Source organism: Phocoena phocoena, chromosome 4 (assembly GCF_963924675.1).
Source record: "Phocoena phocoena chromosome 4, mPhoPho1.1, whole genome shotgun sequence".
Lineage (NCBI taxonomy): Eukaryota > Metazoa > Chordata > Mammalia > Artiodactyla > Phocoenidae > Phocoena > Phocoena phocoena.
The window spans coordinates 12501226-12520325 of NC_089222.1; the positions used below are offsets into that span (position 1 = coordinate 12501226).

Below are 19100 nucleotides of genomic sequence, written 5' to 3' on the forward strand. Positions count from 1 at the left end.
CCACTGTGGGAACCCAACATAATCCCAGCCCTGGTGAAATCTCGCGTTCTTACTACTTTCCACCTGTATCCTGATGCTGAAGTTGGGTAGGCAAAACCATTCATCCTGTGATGAGTGGTCTCATTGAGAATCTCCAGCCACTGATGGGTCCTCAGTGCAGCCTGACAATTATAACATATTCCCCTGGGCACTCACTTCCCAGCTCTCCTGGATAGCCATTCACATCTCTCCTCTAACCTCCAGGGTTTCTTCAATGCCCCCCATGCCCCCCTTATTCACAGCCGATGACCTTGCTCACAATTTCACTGAGAAAAGGGCAGTAACCAGAAGAGGCATCCTCATCTCCCAGCCTAACTATCTTACTTTCTCTCCCACCAAGCTCCTGGGACCCCCTACACATGCTTCAGGCGCTGGAGTGCTCTCCCCAAAGGGACGTGGTGTTTGCTCTCTCATTTCTTTGGGGTCTTGACTCAAAGTCAAGAAGGCGCCCTTCTCAGGGAGCCTTCTCCATAACCACAACAGCACCCCTCTTTCTCTGTCCATCCCCTGCTTGGCCCTTGGCCCTGATCACTCTGACCTATTATACTTTTATCTCCATGACAGCAGGGAGGTAGTGTCTTTTGTTCATAGTGATACCTTGGCCTCTGGTATAGTGTCTAAAACATATTAAGTACTCAGTTAATATTTGTTGGATGAATAAATGGACAAACGAGTGAACAGCATCTCATTGTCTATGGTCTGTAGTTCAAAGGTTGAGCCTGTCACTCAAGGCCCTTGAGGACCTGCCCCAGACTCTACTTTAGGCTTCATCCCCTGCCCCTTCCACTTCCCACTGTCCCTCCTGGGTCCCAAGTTGAGATGGTCTCTCTCTCCACTATTCCTGACCGGTCCAACCCCTCCATGATTTCCCCATGTTATTGCCTATCTGGGAAGCCCTTTCTTCTTTCTTTGGCAAAATCCTCCTCCCTTGTTTGAGGAAATTCTGTTTATTATTCAAGGCCCAGTGTCATGTTCTCCGTAAAACCACGCTGGCCCTTGCAGGCAGAAGATGGGATGACCTCTGTGTCCCCACAGAGTGTGACACAGCCCTTTACGCAGCCAGGAGGGAAAGGGCTGCTCCTTCAGCCAGGTGAATGGCCAGCTCCAGCCCTCATTCTGCCCTAAACTCCGTCCAAACTCCCTGAGGTCAGCAGACCTCCTCACTTCCTCTCAGGCCTCCACTCCTGGGTGTTCATGAGTTTGGGGGAAAAGGTCACGTTTCTCTTTTCACAAAAAAGGCTGAGAACATTTTAAACACAGTTGGAGACCCTCTCTTCACCCGAAGACAGGAATGTGAGGTTCCTTGAACATGGCAGGATTTTCTTTGCGTTTATTAAATAAACCCAGGTTTCTTTCCACATCTATGGAAATAGAAACATCCCCAAATGCTCACTCCAACTGGGGGACTAAATAAGGAGAGGGTCTCCCTTTGCTGGACACTTGCTTGCTTTATAATTCAGGCAGGAAGAGGCTTGGATGATAAATGTATGACACCAGTGAGGAGGTGGGGTTACAAAAGGAGAGGTTGACATTAATCCCATGAAAGAAACCAGATCATGACAAACAAGGACCCAATATGGAGAAATATGTAAACCCAGGCTCATCCTGCCAGATACCTTTTTCCTCCTTCTTTCTAAATGTCAGCCCACTGTGCTCTGTGGCAACTGGGACAGCACAGAGGCTGTGATTTTCGTCAAGGAAGATTTTCAGCTTGAGGAAGTGGAGGGGCAGGGAACAAACACACATATTTCCCCCCAGTTTAATCAAACTACAAGGAAATAGTAAAAATAAATTGAACAGCGTGGACAAAGAATGTTGCAGCCATCAAGTCATCAGCCCTACTGGCGAACCCTGAGGGGATTCAGGATGGAGAAAACCAGGATACTGGCCCTAGATAGTTACGATGCACATCTAAGGAATAATTTCAATGAGCCCAGGCGCTTGCATCTTCACATACATAGAAAAGCATGAAAATCATTAACTTGAGATGTCTGTTTTTGTGATTAGCAGTCATCTTTTGGTGTTTGGCTACATGTTTCCCCCCAGCCCCAGCAAAAGCTTTTAAATGTCCTGGCTTCCCCCACCTCTTTGGAGCAGTTCCTTTAGAGCTGCCTGAGAGGCTGCCGCCTGGGCTATAATCCTCAGGACATTCCCCAAATAAAACATAACTCGCAACTTTTAGGCTATGCATTTTTCTCCATTGGACAACAGGGAGTATGTCTCCTAGTAAAGCAGTCCTCAGGACATCGGCCATCCCCACTTTGCCCACAACACGCACCATGTGATCAGGCTGCCAAAAATCACAGCTCTGGTACAGGTGTGCCCCCCACCACTCGGGACCCCCCAAAGCCTGGCAAGCAGAGGCGTGTTCTTGGAAACTACATCACACACAAGGCACTAAAAAGCTGACTGTTTCTCCAAAGGGGCGATGTTATAACTGGGTGATGAATTCTTCATAGGAATTGACAAAATATAGATCCCAGGAAATAACCATAATGATCTCAATCACTTAAATTATTAAATTATATTTAAAGTCTTTTGAAATGGGCAAAAATGTATTGTGCCCCAAATACTCCACCAGTGGGGCCTTGGGAGGGGTGATGAATCTTTTGAGTGAAGGAGGCAGTGGAACATTTATGGAAATAAAAAAGGATAACTCAAACTGGAGGATATGTTTCCTCTGGCTCAGTGGTTCTCAAACCTTTTGCTGCCAGTACTTCTTTATATTTTTTTAAGCCATTGAAGATCTCAAAGAGCTGTTGTTTATATGGTTGCATCTACAGGTGGTTACTGTGTAGAAATTAAAGCAATTTTAAAAACTTTTAAAATTAATTCATCTAAAAATAACAACACATTGACTACATGTTAACATAAATATCATAATTTTATGAAAAATAACTCATTTCCAAAATGAAAAATAAAATTGTTTCCAAAACAAAACAAATAGTGAGAAGGGCATTGTTTTACATTTTTGCACGTCTCTTTAACGGGTGGCTTTAGCAAGACGAAGCTGGATTCTCGTATCTTCTGCACTCAGTCTGTTGTATCGTGTCATGTAACTTCTGGGAAACTCCAGTGAATACTTGTAAGAGAATGAGAGTGGGAAAAGCAAATCTTGTCTAGTATTTGTCTAAAACTAGTTTTGATCTCATGGGCATCCTGAAAGTTCTCAGAGACCTTCAGAGGTCTCCAGCCCATACCTTTAGAACCACTCATCTAGATCAGTATGGCAGCTAAAATAGATACTAAGCATTTGCTTGGGTTACGAGCCACTTACATGGCTTGCCTTCTTAGTATGTGAGGTAGTCAGAAGTATAAGATTGCCCCATTTCCTGCCCCCTGCTGTACATATTCCTGTAAAATGTGGGAGCTTGTAAATATAATGGGACAGTCACCACCATGATTAGGTTGTGAATATGGCACAGTTGACTTTATTCTGTGTGGACCTGACCTAATCAAGTGAATCCTTAAAAGGGACTGGGCTTTTCCTGAAGAGTAGATTGTAGTGTGAGATGGACTCAACCCAAGGAAATTCTCTGCTGCTGGCTTTGAAGATGGAGGGGGTCATGTGGCAAGGAATTCGGGTTGGCCCTTGGCTGAGAGCAAGGAAATGGGGACCTTAGTCCTACAACCACAAGGAACTGAATTCAGCCAGCAACCTGAAAGAGCTTGGAAGGACTTTTTCCTCAGAGCCTTCAGAAAGGAATGCAGCCTGGTCAACACCCTGATTCAGTCTGGGAGACCCTGAGCAGAGGAGCTAGTTACACCCTGCCTCAACGTCAGGCAAGCTAGTCACACCCTGCCTCAACGTCAGGCCTACAGAACTGTGAGGTAATGAACAAGTGCTGTTTTTTTTTGTTTGTTTGTTTTTTGCGGTACTCGGGCCTCTCACTGATGTGGCCCCTCCTGCTGTGGAGCACAGGCTCCGGACGCGCAGGCTCAGTGGCCGTGGCTCACAGGCCCCGCCGCTCCGCGGCCTGTGGGATCTTCCTGGACCGGGGCACGAACCCGCGTCTCCTGCATCAGCAGGCGGAATCCCAACCACTGCGCCACAAGGGAAGCCCCACAAGTGCTGTTTTAAGCCAATAAATTTGTGGTAGTTTGTTACACAGCAATAGAAAACTAATACAGTATGCACTTTTAAAATTTATTTTAGAATTACACAAATAATCATAAATACATCCTCCTTGTAAAAAATGAAAACATTATCAAGAGATTAAAAGTTCCCTTTGACATGCCCAACCCCATCCTAGCCAATCTTGGGCCCCTTCATACTGCCTTTTCCAGGGCTAGCCACTCTTTGTTGGGTATGAATCTTCCTTCCAGACCCTTTTCTATGCATTGATGTGCATATGTATGTGTCAATAGAAATATATAGTACTGCTGTGCTTTATTTATTTTCCTTACTTTAACTTTAGAACATCATGCTATAGCTGGCCCCGGTCTTCTAAAAATAAAACAACAAAAGTCTACAGTGATGTTCAGTGTTCAGGAGCAGTTGCCCTATATCCCATAAAGGTTTTTTTTTTTTTTCCGTACGCAGGCCTCTCACTGTTGCGGCCTCTCCCGTTGCGGAGCACAGGCTCCAGACGCGCAGGCTCAGCGGCCATGGCTCACGGGCCCAGCCGCTCCGCGGCATGTGGGATCTTCCCGGACCGGGGCATGAACCCGTGTCCCCTGTATTGGCAGGCGGACTCTCAACCACTGCGCCACCAGGGAAGCCCGGCATTTTTCTTTTTTAAAGAGACTACATTTTATTTATGTATTTATTATTACTATTATTATTGGCTGTGTTGGGTCTTCGTTGCTGCATGGGGGCTTTCTCTAGCTGTGGCGATCAGGGGCTACTCTTCTTTGCAGTTCACGGGCTTCTCTTGTTGCGGAGCATGGGCTCTAGGCACATGTGCTTCAGTAGTTGCAGCATGCAGGCTCAGTAGTTGTGGCTCGCGGGGTCTAGAGCACAGGCTCAGTAGTTGTGGCGCACGGACTTAGTTGCTCCTTGGCATGTGGGATCTTCCCGGACCAGGGATCAAAACCGTGTCTCCTACATTGGCAGGCAGATTCTTAACCACTGCACCATAAGGGAAGTCCCCCCATAAAGGTATTTTGAACCACCCTATTGCTCCTAGATCTAAGCTTAAACCGTAATGTAATTTGGAGGCTATTGTTTGAATGGTGATGATGAGGTTCCACCACTTGGGAAGCGTTTAGAATCAGGGCTGACCTCACTTGTTTTCAACCTCTGTCTCAGTTTGTGACTCTTAATGGCCATCTTGACCCTGCCTTCATCCATCACTGGAAAATGAAAAGCAACTATGGCTTTAGCAGGGAATTTGAGAACATCTCACAAAGAATTGCTGACTCTCACTTGATTTAAAGAACAGTGAACAGGTGTGACCTGTTCAGAACCAAACCCATGGTGTACACCTGTGTTACCTCCAGGAGACAAGGAAGCTCCTGTGATGGTGGACCACAGTGCCAGAGTGTGTAGGGTGGAACCTTGCCCAAGGAGTAACTCCCCCAACTTAGCTTTTGATAAAACCATCATAAGCAGGTTTCCCAAGGTTGGCTTTAATGACAGGCTCTCGGAAAGAAGCTCCTTTCTCAAGCAAGTCTGCCCTCCGAACTCACTGAGCCCACAGGCCACAAGCTTCTGTGTAGAAAGTGTGTACGCTCTGCATTTTTGTAGTGAAGGAGACATTAGCAATGGCCAGTGGCAATGTCCTTGCCTGCTTTGCTAAGGTCATCTGACCTTCTGCTCTCCTGACATCATAGTGGCCCTGCCATTTCATAAAAGCACAAACATTCCCCTTATTCTTTGGCTTTTTGTGATGTTGAATTTGCCAGACAAGTTCTGGCTCTCCGCTTGTTCAGGGTGGGCAGGAAACCTCACCAGTTCATGAATCCTTGGATGGCGCGTGCCCATGAACAGGGGTTACACTCGCATCTCCTTGAGAAGGGTGTACTGGCAGGCACCCGCTCACTCTCGCACATTCCTGATCAATGGATTTTCCGTGCTTCCTGCCTCTTCAGGGAGGACCATCCCGCAACTGTGAAAGCACAGGAGCTTGCGTATGGAGCTCTGCTCAATGGGGGCCGCAGCTTTTGGGCAAGGAATCCACGCCAAGGAGCTGCAGCTGGCTCCCTTCTTTGTTCTTTTGTGTCTGTGTGAGCATGTTTCAGTTCCCTTTTCTGAGGAAATCTTCAGGTACACACGTTTCCCCAGGTTAACCCAAGGGGACAAAAGTGCTTTGAGTGTACACGGGGGTTTGAGTGAGTCTTGGGGCTGGTCCAGGGTCACTGAGTACAAGCTTCTAAAGGTGCCTTCAGATGGTGGGAATACCCCAAACTTTCCTTGCATGCAGTCAATTGCCTTAGCAGAGGAGGGAGGGAGAGAAAAGCACCCTGACACCAGGCGGCCGACGTTCGGTAAATTGTGATCTAGTCGGGCTGCTATGGTAAAAGGGGGTGAGGGCTCCCCCATTTCATCACCCTCACGCGTTTTGGGAGTGAGGTTTTGTGACGGAGCCCCGGCTATCCCGGCCGGCCGGCCAGCCAGGTCTAGAGTCGGGGCCGCGCAGAGCCGGCGGGCTGGGGGCGGAGCGGGCGGCGCTGCGCTGACGGCCGCGGCGGAGAGGGGGCGACCGCGCCCACTTCCTCCTGAGCTGGGCCCGGGAACCCTCGGCGGCGAGCGGCGCCTTCTGAGCTCGCCGGGCGGTGGCCAGACGGCTCCGGCCCAGTCTGCGGCCGCCACCCACGCGCTCCCAAGTCCGCCGCCCGCATGGACGCGGCGCCGAAGCGGAGCCGTCCGGAGGAGCCGGCCGAGCTGCCGCCGCCAGCCCGGGACTCGGAGGAGGAGGAGGAGGGGATGGAGCCGGGGCTGGAGGAGGAGGAAGAGGTGGACCCCCGGATCCAGGTAGGGCGCGCGGGGGTGCACAAGGACCCCGGCATCTGCACTGAGCCCGCCTCGCAGCCGCCTCCCCCAACCCCCCCACCGGTGCCTGCGCCCGGGGGAGGTGGCAGCGTTAAGTCCGGGGCTGGACGAGAGGGTCTGAGTACCCGGTTTCCCCCAGTTCCTGGGAGGCTGCGGTGCCCGCGTGGACGCAGCCTGACTCTATCGCCGGGATTCCCCGGCAGGATCCGGGGGTCGCAGCAGCGTGCCCAGCGCTGCGGGCGGTTGCGCAACAAAGAGGGAAGGGGGCGGGGGCGCCACGCCGGCGTCTGGGTACCCGGCTGGGCTCGCGGCGCCGCGGGCTTTGGACAACCTCCGGGCTCCGGGAGCCGGGCGGGCCGCTTAGGCGCGGGCTCCCGGGGCGGTGGGCGTCGTCGGCCCCTGCAGGTGGGCGGCCACCCGTGCCTGGGGGTCAGAGCCTCCTGCTGGCAGAGGTGCCCGGCCTGAGCCATCTCCCTTCTCCTCTGATTCATTGTTAGCAAACCGAAGGGCTTATTGTCACCACTGGCTCAGCTCTCCGCTTGGCCTCAAACGGTTTAAAACCCAGCTTTCCCTCCTTATGAGGTCGGGTGTGAACAGAAATCTGGGACAAGCGGTGCGCATAGCTGACGCGCGAGAAGGCAAGAGGGTTGGCCCGGTTCCTGTGCCTCCATTTCTCTGGGAGATGGTTAAAAACGATTTCTAAGCCGAGATCTCGGAGTGACAGCTTAACCTCTTCACCCTCCAAGCAGAAAGCACAGCACATCGCTTTCGAAGACCCGTGTTTCTACCCTTTCCATAAAGCTTTTTTTTTTTTAATATTGCTTTTCAGCATGCGCTGCAGTTTCTGGAGACTAATTGGTTTTTCAGCGCGCAGATCAATTAAAAGCTCATTTAACTCAGCTGTTGCATTTAAATGACTTGTTATGGCAGGTTAGCAAGATAAAAATCAGGTGGAAAAATCTTTGCATTAGGAATTCTGTTAAATAAAATCAGTTCGGGCTACTCAATTTTGTTTTCTTGGTAGGGGAATTCTGTTTACAAGGTCCTTTGTTTGCTGAGTAAAATGAGTTAACTTCACGCTGGGCACTTTTTTTTTTTTTACAAAATGTCAGTGTGTGAATGTTTATTTAAAGGATCAGGATTAAAGCTAGTTTTAGTTGTTTGTTTTGTAAAACAGCCAGGTAGGTTGAATAACTAGCAGTTTGAAAAAGACTTTTCATTCCTACAGAAAAATACTCAACCATGGATGAGATAATGCCAGAATTGTACCCTTGATTTAAATTATTTCATTGGGTTTATACTTTAGGCTTGGCTTTGTTTTCTTTTATTATCTTTTCTGCAAAATCCTTGCTCTAAAGCAGAAAGCATTGTTTTGATTCCGCCTCTAAACCATTTGTAACAGGTGGGTTTACCTGAAGGCACATACCTGGAATAAATAATTGACCTTCTAAGAAAAGACAAATTCCTAGGACCTTAAAGTCATTTTCAAAAAGGCCACCATCAAGAAAAAGGTTTCAGAAATGCTGACATTCATTTGTTCTTCCAGCCAAGGCTCAACTGTTTTCCTTGAGAATTACCACTGACTCCTTCCTCTTCCTACAAAGTGTGCCAGAGTAATTTGCAGGTACTGGGGCTGAGTCATACTGGCAACAAAAGACAAATCCCTGAATCTTTTTTCTGTCCCTTTTCTTCATCAGGGAGAGCTGGAGAAGTTAAATCAATCCACGGATGATATCAACAGACGGGAGACTGAACTTGAGGTACGGAAAGCAGGGTCTCTTTTCTCAGTGAAGTGGCGTCTGTCCCGCTGACACCAGGCTGGTTCATTTTGTTTTAATAGCTGGAGGGTGGTTGCTGGCATTCCCTCCTCCAAGTTGAGCAACAGCCTGTTGCCTGACAGAATAAATTACACCACTGAGGCCAGCTTGTGGGTGGAACGCGTGCGGATCCAGTTTCACGTGGTTTTCATCATGGAAGCTCCGAGGGGCCCAAACCAAGGGCATCACACAAGCCCTAAAGTTAATGTGTCTGTGGAAGAGTTAAAAGGACGGAGGGGAAAAGTAGCTGTGCTCTTTAATGGACAAGAATGAATGAGCTCACAAAATCTTTTAAATATTTTAGGGCAGCTCCTTACACTGGTACTCGGAAATATTGTGTGTTTCCTCAGAAAGACTTAGACTTGTTTGACTTTCCGGCCCTAATCATTCACCCCCCTTCCACTCCCCTGCTTTTTTTTATCTTTATTGTCTGCTTGTGTGTAGAATATGATGATCTTGATGGTACCGAAAAGCTGTTTAGACTGGGAAGGGCTTTCCTGCTGGGAAGAATCTTGGGAGCCGAGAACTTGATTTGAATTTCATGAGCATCTTCCAACCTGCGTGTAAACAGATTAGCATTCTTCACAGCTCCCACTTAGTCCGCATCCCTTTTCAGCACCGGTTGGTTTTACCATCCATGAGATTTGAACAACCCCCGCTTCTGTCTGAGAGCTGTGGGAGGACCCGTTTCAGTAGCAGGAGGAATGGCAGGGAAGGTCAGCGGAAGGGGCAGGACACCGCTGGTCCGTAGAGTGAGGGGGTGGGAGATAGGAATGTAATCTTACCAGCAACACCCTGGCAACCTTGATTTCTGCCTGCATGTCCAGGCCCTGGAGGTATTGTGGCCCAGAGGGTTAGAGCTAGTTTTCTGAGCTGTGTGTGAAGCGTTCTTGCTCTGTTCTGATTCCAGGTGTCTATGAACACTCTTCTCCCCCAGGTGAAGTACAATCTGTGTGTTTAAATTTTTTTCACTTACGATGAATCAAGTCTCTTCGTTGGGCAATTGAAATCTCTCAGAATCTCGCGTTTGTAATGCATCCAACAACAAAACCCCTACCATTTCTGTCAGGATTTGGCATTTCCAAAGTGCTTTTACAAGCTTTATCTCCTTCCTGCCTGTCACAGCAGGCCGGAGCTGTGCTGTCCAGGATGGCAGCCTTTTGCCACATGTGGCTATTTGAATTTAAACTTAATTAATTACAATTAAATAAGATGAAATTTCACTTCCTCAGTCACAGTAGCCACGTTTCGAGGGCCCAGTAGGCACTGTATTGGACAGATCAGAGAAGACTCCCATCACCATAGAAAGTTCTGCTGGACGGCGTGGGCCTGGCAGGTAGGGACTGGCAGGGACCACCTCTTCTCCAGGGGAGGACACGGAAGCACAGCGTCCTCACAGTTCAGCGACATGGCAGAGCCTGGTCATTTTCCAGGTCCCCTCCAGCTCTCCTATTCTATCCCAAATATGAACAAACAACTTAGAAATCGTTTTTTTTTTTTGCAAATTACTGGTTTATTCATTCAACACACACCGGTAGGCCTGCTCGATGCTGGCCCCTGTTCTGATGGTGCTCCCCTTCTGAGGGCGCAGTTGTTTCATCTCTTAACTCTTTCTCCTTGATTTCTGAGCCCTCTTTCGGAACACACTTAGGGCTTTGTGTGTCACAGGAAGCCACGGGTCGGGTGTTTCCTGCCTGCCTCTGGAGAGTATTAGGCAGTAGCCTAGAGAGGTGGTCAGGGCTGGCCTGTGTCACTGGCTGCCCTTTCCATGGCATTATTATAACCCAGCTGGACTCAGACACCTATAGTGGCAAGCTCTGTACGTCATGAAAACTTCCTAGCAGCCATGCTCAAAAGCAACAGGAAACAGGTGAAGTTAATTTTAATCTAGTTCCTTTAACCCAGAATGTCCAAGATGCAATAATTTCAATATGGAATCAGTACAATCATGAGTGAGATGTTTTACATATATGTTTGTACCGAGTCTTGGAAGTCTGGTGCATCTGTTACACCGAGAGCACATCTCACTTTGGACCAGCCACGTTTCAAGTGCACAGCAGGGGCACGTGGCCCTGGGCCATCGTGGGCGTCTCATTGGTGGGGTTTCAGCCTCCGTGCAGGCTCTCTGGATGCTTGTCATGCTCCCGGAACCTGCCAGGGACCTTGTGGCCGTGTGTGTGGTGGGCTGTGTCCCTTCAGGCAAGCACTGGCCACCCACCTTGTGTCGGGCACTGTGGCCCCTGCAGATACAGGTAGATATGGGTACAAGACAGAGGCTTTGCCTCCGGGAGTTGATGTTTCAGGTGGGGGTGAGGCGTGGAGGGTTCGCTAGTACTTACTGATTGTGGTGACTCCAGTAGAAGAGTGATGTGACAGAGGAGTCTCCAGAAGACACCTGAGCAAGGGAGCCGGTGTGTGGAGTGGCAGATGGAGAGAGCAGTGGGGATGATGGCGGGGGGCGGGGGCGGGGGAAATGCCAGAGGACGCGGGTCAGGAAGCAGCCACCTTAGTATATGGTCAGTTGTCCTTATTCGCGGTAGTTTTCACTAAGGTCGCCGTGAACCTTGAATTAGTGGATACTGAGCCGTGGCTCCCAAGGGAGATGTTGTGACCAGCGGCTTTTGGGAACTTAAACCTCATTAGGCTCCTGTGAGCCTCTGGTCCCAACACCTTCATCCACTGATCAGTACGTAACCGTGTGTTATGTGTGTTTCTGTTTAAAGACACCTTACTTCATGTGTATTGTTGGTTGAACTTGGCCATCAGCACCATGGCTCAGCCTGATCGAAGCTCATTTAACACATGTTTTCTCCATAATGCTCACCACAGCTTTCCTGGGCTTAGGACACTAGCCAGCACTTCAGCGCTAGGCTTGGGGGCTGTTTTAAACAGCCAAACCATCGACACAAAGCAGAGAAGTGCAGAAAGCGTGGCACTAAAGGGACTGTGTAAAGGATGTTTGTTTACAGCATGAGAGCTGGACCAGGGTGGAGGGCGTCTGTTCATCCTCCCTGGAAGCAGGCACGTCGGGCTACTGGAGTTTCTTGCCACTCTGTGCGGGTCCACAGATGACTGTAGAGCAGCACAGTATTGATTTTGGAATCAGTTTTAGTGAGTAGGCAGATTCACAAATTTGGGATCCACAAATAATGAGGACTGACTGTATATAATTCGCAGCCACTAGGGGAGGGTCTTTTGCTGTCTGCATTTCCTTTCCTTTGCTTTTTGATTATGGTCTGCAGGGCCCAACACGCCTCCTGACTTTGAGTGATTAAAGCAGATTGGTGACCCCAATGTTCATAGCACTATTTACAGTATCCAAGATATGGAAGCAACCTAAGTGTTCATTGACAGATGAATGGATAAAGATGTGGTACATATATACAGTGGAATATTACTCAGCCATAAAAAATGAAATAATGCCATTTACAGCAACATGGATAGACTTGAAGGACATTATGCTAAGTGAAATAAGGCAGACAAACACTGTATAATAGTGCTTATATGTGGAATCTAAAAAAATACAATCAACTAGTGAATATAACATAAAAGAAACGACTCACAGATATAGAGAACAAACTAGTGGTTACCAGTACGAAGTATTGGGTGTAAGAGAGGCTCAAGGATGTATTGTACAACACAGGGAAAATAACCAATATTTGGTAATAACTGTAAATGGAAAGTAACCTTTCCAAATTGTATAAAAAAATTGAAAAAACAACGAATTGGTGACCAATTTGTGGTGCAGTTGCCTCTGGGCAGCCGCAGCTGAGGTGTCAGCTGGGATTCGCCCTTGGATCCCATTCTGTTTCTCGGCAGTTTAAATGGGAGATGACCAAAGGTGTCTGATGGCTGGCCTGTTGTCAGGCAGACACCTGCCCCTTCCCATGACCACGGTTTGCCTCTGACCTTGTCTGGACAGCATGGTATCCCCTTGGCACTCTGATTTGTGTTGAGAGAGCCAGCCTTTTCAAGCTGTTGAAGGGAGTAACCTTTTAACCAGAGAGGCTCTTGGATATAAGCCTGCTGTTTCAAGTTAAGAAAGCACATGTATTTTCTCACAGGCGCATTGGTTAGTTAGCTTTAATTATTAAGTCATGGAGTATTTCTTGAGCACCTACTATTTGCTTCCGTGAAAGCCCATCTGGAGGGAGCGAGCCTCGGGGCCTTGTGCGGGAAGGGCGTTCCAGCAGCGGGAACAGCCAGTGCTAAGGTGAGAGAGAGAGGGGCCTGGCCCAGCTCAGGACCAGCCAGGGGGGCCAGTGCGCTGGGAGTGGGGAGAGCGATGGATGGAGAGAGATAAACAGGTCATTCAGTGTGCAGCAGCCCTGCCAGATGAGGCAGTCCAGGTAAATGTGCTGATGTACTTTTACAATGCGTACCCAATAGAGCGATCTCTTCTCAAATGTTTGTTAAAACAAGAGGCAGCACAATTTCTAAATCATTTAAATCAAGATTTGTAATAGTCCTTGCCAGTTATTTATCTTTTACTATGATGTGTAGTGTTTTTGTATTCCCCCTGCTTCCTCTGAAGGCGGGCTATTCTAGGGTGTGAGATGGTCCAGGAGGAGGGGGAAGGACACAGCCAGGCCTAGCTGCCCACAGACAGCTTTTCTGGCTCTGAGTAATCACAAGCTGACTTTTCCAGCCTGTCTTTACCTGGGGAGGCAAAGACGGTTGATTGTAAACGGCCGTGTGCTTCCCCTCGGTGCTTGGGCGAGGGCAGTTTGCAAAGCATTTGATTCTGGACATCTGTGTTCCTCAGACTCGCATAAGGCCTGCACCCAGAATCTGCCTTTGTCCCTGCCAGAAACCAGCAAACATTTTCTCTTTAAAAAAGAAAGAAAGAAGAAAGAAGACTGTCCTGAGCTTGGAAACCCGGGGTCGGGGGGGAATTGGGAGCAGCCTGGACTCTCTCGTAATGAATTTTTCACACAAGTCAGGGGAAGAGAGAGATTCTTTTCTGAGAGGACAGTGCCATCACATCTTAGCACTTTCCCCTTGAAGACACGTGTGTGTGCGTGTGTGTGTGTGTGTGTGTGTGTGTGTGTGTGTGTGTTGTGCATGAGTGAGGCTGGGATCTCTTGTAGCCAGGTTAGATCTAGTTTGAGGAACAGAGGCCTGGAGGCGTTCATGGAACCGGCACTGAGGGCCCCCTGCGGCCTGAGTCCTGTGTGGGGTTCTCATCTCGCGGGGGTGGGGGTGGGGAGGGGGTCCTGGATTCAGGTCTTGGACACAGAGCGAGGGACCCGGGCAGGGTCTTTGAAGCCGGGGGACGCTTTGCTGCAACAGGGGGCGTTGGAGTTGAGGCCTGGGGACCCTAGTTATTTGGGAGGATTAGCAGCCAGCAAGTGGAGGGGACCAGTGCAGACATCCCTTGCAGCCTGTGCAGTGCTAGGGGCGGGGAGCATTGCTGATGGGACCCTTTGTTCATTGGCTGGTTGTAAAGATCAACACACTTGAGGTCTTTACTGGGCCTCCTGGGTCCCCGAGCTGGGGCTACTTCTGTCCCCACAGCTCTGACCTGAAGTTTGGCCATTGGAATAGTAGGCCTTAGGGCTTCCTGCTTGGGTAGTGGTCCCCACACTGCTGCTGGGATGTTGGGGGACAGTGACTTTTGACCCAGCAGTTGCGCTTGTAAGAATTTATTTTAAGGGGTTAACTGGGCAAGGATGCAGGTCCAACAGTGCTCACTGCAGCATTGTTTAAAAATGTTGCAAAAATTGTGAGTCTGCATGACTGTCAGTAGGGGGTTGAGGAAATAAATGAATACCAAGCCCAGGCGATAGCTAAGAGAATCCAGGCTTTTAGATGATGACACAGCTTGTTATTAACCTAGAAAGGCATCTGAATGGAAAACAGGTTCCAAAAGCTTGGAGTCATGATGCAATTCTAAAAAATATGTTTATATGCATAAAAATATCAGGAGAGGATTACATGCCAGTTATATCTGGTGAGAGTTGAGTAAGACGTATTCTCTTTATACTTTTCTATATTTTCTGAATTATTTGCACTGAATTGTATTACTTTAGAATCCAGGGGGAAAAAACCCAAAGTCATGGGGAAGGGGTGGGTGGAGGGACGTCTTGGCGTCAGGTGACGTGGTTAGAACCCGAGCTCTGCTGACTTTTGGGGGCACTTGCGCCTTTGGAGCCTGAGTCCCCTCATCTGTGAACTGGTGTCATTATTCTTCCTGGGTGGCCTGGGGGACAGGAGGAGGCACTGTGTGAGGGAGGGCTTTGCTAGCAGCACAGCCTGGGTGAGGGAGAGGCTTCCTGCGTGCGGGGCTGGCAGCGAGCGCCGGGGACTGCCGGATGCAGAGAAAGTTCCATCGAGATGTGCATTGGAGCCAGGCCCACCGCAGCTCTGCCCTCTTCCCCCCAGGCCCCGCCATGACGTCTCTTTGTCAGAGACCGGCTCTGGGCAAGGGGCCAGAGAGAGGGCTCGTAAGGCTAGGATTACAGCAGGGTGGACTCTGCAGTCTCTGGAGCAAGAGGGCTTTGCTCTGTGGCTGGTCTGCAGGGTGTGGAAATCAGTTGTTTCCTTGCATGAGCCCTGCTGTGTTAGGCTGTCTTCTCTTGGGATTTGCCTGGCACATAATGGGTGCTCAGTAGATGTTTGAGTGGATGAATGTCAACAGGTTGCCCCTTCGTGGCTGTGTGACCTTGTGCAAGTTACTTAATGTCTCTGGGCCTCAGTTTCCTTATTCCACTGCTGGTGCGTAGTAGGCCATGAATAAACATCATTGCTGCTGTTACTGGAGCAGGGCAGGTGAGGGCCGCAGCATGGTGGGTACTTGCAGGAAGGACTTGTGTCCATCCTGGAATGTCTTTTCTGCTTGTTTTTGTCTGCTCTTCAATAATAATGATAGTTAATAATAATAATAATAATAATAATAAATGCCTACCATGTACCAGACCCTGTTCTAAGCACTTTGCATAAAGTCACTGAATGCTCGACACGACTTTCTGTGATAGATACTATCATCCCCATTTTCCTGATAACAAAACTGAGGCCTGGAGTTCAAGTGTCTTGCTCTCGAGGAGTTGCTCAACCGCGCTGTTGACATCGTCTATTGACGTTCTTTGTTGTGGGGGACTGTCTTGCCCACTGTAGGAGGGTTAGCAGCATCGACTCACTAAAGGCCAGTCAACCCCACCCCACACCTCAGTTGTGACAGACAAGCATGTCTCCAGACTTGCAAGTGTCCCAGGGGAGGGGGGCAAAGTTGCCCCTGGTGGTGAACCAGTGCCCTAGAGCAGTGCCAACAACGTGTGGTCTTTGCATCCCAGGACCAAGCTGGAATTGCAGAGTCTTGGGCCCCACCCAGACCTGATGACTCAGTCTCCGGGGGTGGGGGATGGGGCGGCGGTGCCCAGGAGTCTGTCCTCACCAGCACTAGCAGCTTCGCGCATATCCATTAGGCTGTGTTCTGGTCATTTGTGTATTTGGCTCCCCCACTGGACTAGGCCCCTGGAGGGAGGGGCTTGGCCTCCCCATCTTTGTGCCCTAGTATCTCATGCGGTGCCTGCACACAGGGGTACGATGAATGTTGGAATGAATGGCTAGAGTTTGTGGTTAGAACCAAACACCTTGTGGACTCGTGGCTCTTGGCGTTGCCATACACAGTGTCCTGCAAAACCGGCAGGTCCCTTTTCCCTAGTGCCTGCTCTGGAAATGCACTGGTCCCTGGGCTTTCCTTAGGCAGGGCCAACCCTGGGCACAATGGCAGCGCTGCTACAGCACAACCTGTGACCTCCTTCCGCTCCCCTAAGCCCTCACTCCCGGAGGTCTTAGCTCATGGAGTTATAAGATTCTACCCTGCTTGGAGATGCCAGGGTTTGAAGAGTGTTTTGCATTAAAATAGGATGACATGTGTGGTTGTGGACCCATGGCCATGATCTATTTAGTGGAAATAAAATCTAGTGGGGGAAAACATATAAAGCTATGTGTAGAGTATATGTAAAAGCATATATACATACAGTAAAAGAACATGTACATTTAACAGAAAAAATGTCTAGAACAGAGATCTCCGTAGTGTGGTCCACAGGCTATGATCTGCTTGTTACCAATTAAGGTGAAGTACATACAGAAATTGAGAGTAAGACTTTAGAAATTCTTCTCTTTAGCAGTTTGACATGGCTGTGACATCCATGTGGCTTTTCACTTTTCTAGTTTATTTTTGTTGTATTCTACAGAAATGTTGATTCATGTTGGTTGGTGATGGGGTGGAGGGATGCATTACCACAGAGTCTGAGAAGTATGTACCCTCAGATGTTACTAGTGGTTAGTGCTGGTCGCTAAGAATGCTGGTGATTTTAATTTTTCATTTCTTGATGTTTTCTGAATTATTTGCAATGACCATATTTTATCATTGTCATAGGCAGGGCATGAGGGTGGAGAACAAAGCAACTATTATAAAAAGATGTCTTTATGAGTCAAAGAGACGAATGTCTTCGGAAGGAATTTTAGGAATGATGAGGGCTGGTGGGAAAAAACTTTCAGATCGGTAGTCCCTGCCCTAATTGTAGATAAACGCAGACGTTGGTGGGTTTGCTTGGTGAATTACTGTATTGTTAAACTCTCATTTGGTAATTCACGGAGGGATGAAAAGTGACTTAAAGGCATTTTAGAATTGTCTGCAGCCAAGAGACCCTCATTTATGAAAATCCAAAACAATCACCAAGATAGAACAGTGGAAAACGTTCCAAATATTAAGAATATTTAGATATTCAAACTTAGTTACTATATGGATTTGAGTAGTAGCCTCCTTTCTACATGGATAAAGACTTGTGGGCACATATAAGTGGGCGTCATTCACTGTAGTCACTTAGGCAAAATGATTATTAGTGCGGGCTGTTGGCTAGAATATAGAAATAGCTGTCAATATTGAAACGGAGTCTACTGCTTTAAAAATATCAGATGTGTCTTTCTTTTAAACTATAAAGACCAGTGAGATAGTGTGTAAACTTTCCTGGCCCCTTAGCTGGCACCGTTGTGGGAACACGGGCCATTGCTGTTGTAGTACAGTGACATGACTGTGTCCCTACGTTTATCCGGGATACCTTCCCTCTGACTTCAGGGTGTCTAGAGGTGTCCCCACCTCAAAAGAAGACAGGCTCTGAGGGTTGGCGGATCCATTGTTGTCCCCACGGTTGATAGAATCTTCAGATACCCCTGTTGGCAGAGAGCTGTGGTCCCTGTGGGCTGCAGCCTTTTAATATTGAGCTGTTATTTTCCTTCTGAGCGTTTATGGTAGGAACTTTGAACATAGCGGTGTATTTGTGTGTGTGTCGGCTGGATGAATTAAACATCTATTGAACCTCATCCTTTGGCAGCATCCCGGGTATCTTCCACCAGCCCTCCTTTCCGAGAGTTACTTAATCTGCCTGTCACCACATAGATGCTTCTAACAGTAGAGACTGTATCCCTTTTATGCAACACGTCTTAAGCAAGAGTCTCACGATAATTTGCAGATTTGCAAAGGCACTCTTAGAGAGCTCAGAGAATCAGCCTCTTTCATTTCCTTAAAGGAAGATGGAAAACAATTTCGTTCTATTTTTGCCTGACTTTTTTCCTTTGCTGTGTTTTGCTGGATTATCCAAGAGATGTTAATGTTTGCTCTGACAGAAAGAAACTGCCAGCAGGGAGACAATGACAGGAACATCCGCTGTTTATTCTCACTGCAGCCGAACCCGCTTAATGTAAACGCATACTCTGTGGCATCAGACTCACCCGAAGCGTGATGAACAGGGTTCGGGTATGTTCATCCACCTGACCCTTTTGTTGCCAACACGCAAAAGGCTTCAGCTTCATTCTGATAAGATATGAAACCTGCAGATTTGATGTTTTCTTCCCTGGTGTTTGGCTTTTTAAAAAAAAATTTTTTTTTGGCTGCGTTGGGTCTTCATTGCTGCACGCAACCTTTCTCAACTTGCGGTGAGCAGGGGCTACTCTTTGTTGCAGTGCGCAGGCTTCTCATTGCGGTGGCTTCTCTTGTTGCAGAGCATGGGCTCTAGGTGTGCAGGCTTCAGTAGTTGCAGCACGTGGCCTCAGTAGTTACAGCACAGGGCTCAGTAGTTGCAGCACGCAGGCTCAGTAGTTGCAGCACACAGGCCCTAGAGTGCACGGGCTTCAGTAGTTGTGGCACGTGGGATCAGTAGTTGTGGCTCACGGGCTCTAGAGCGCAGGTTCTGTAGTTGTGGCGCACGGGCTTAGTTGTTCCGCGGCATGTGGGATCTTCCCAGACCAGGGATCGAACCCGTGTCCCCTGCATTGGCAGGCAGATTCTCAACCGCTATGCCACCAGG

General features: G+C 48.6%; 1 protein-coding gene across 1 annotated transcript in view; it reads left to right on the forward strand.

Annotated features, from left to right (window-relative positions):
• The first annotated feature begins 6820 nt into the window (after positions 1-6820).
• Positions 6821-19100, forward strand: part of SH3BP5 (SH3 domain binding protein 5) — a 79092-nt gene continuing 66812 nt past the window's right edge. The window contains exons 1-2 of the mRNA XM_065876749.1: positions 6821-6955; positions 8671-8733. Coding sequence (XP_065732821.1) covers positions 6821-6955; positions 8671-8733 — 198 coding nt within the window. The remainder of the gene's footprint in view (positions 6956-8670; positions 8734-19100) is intronic.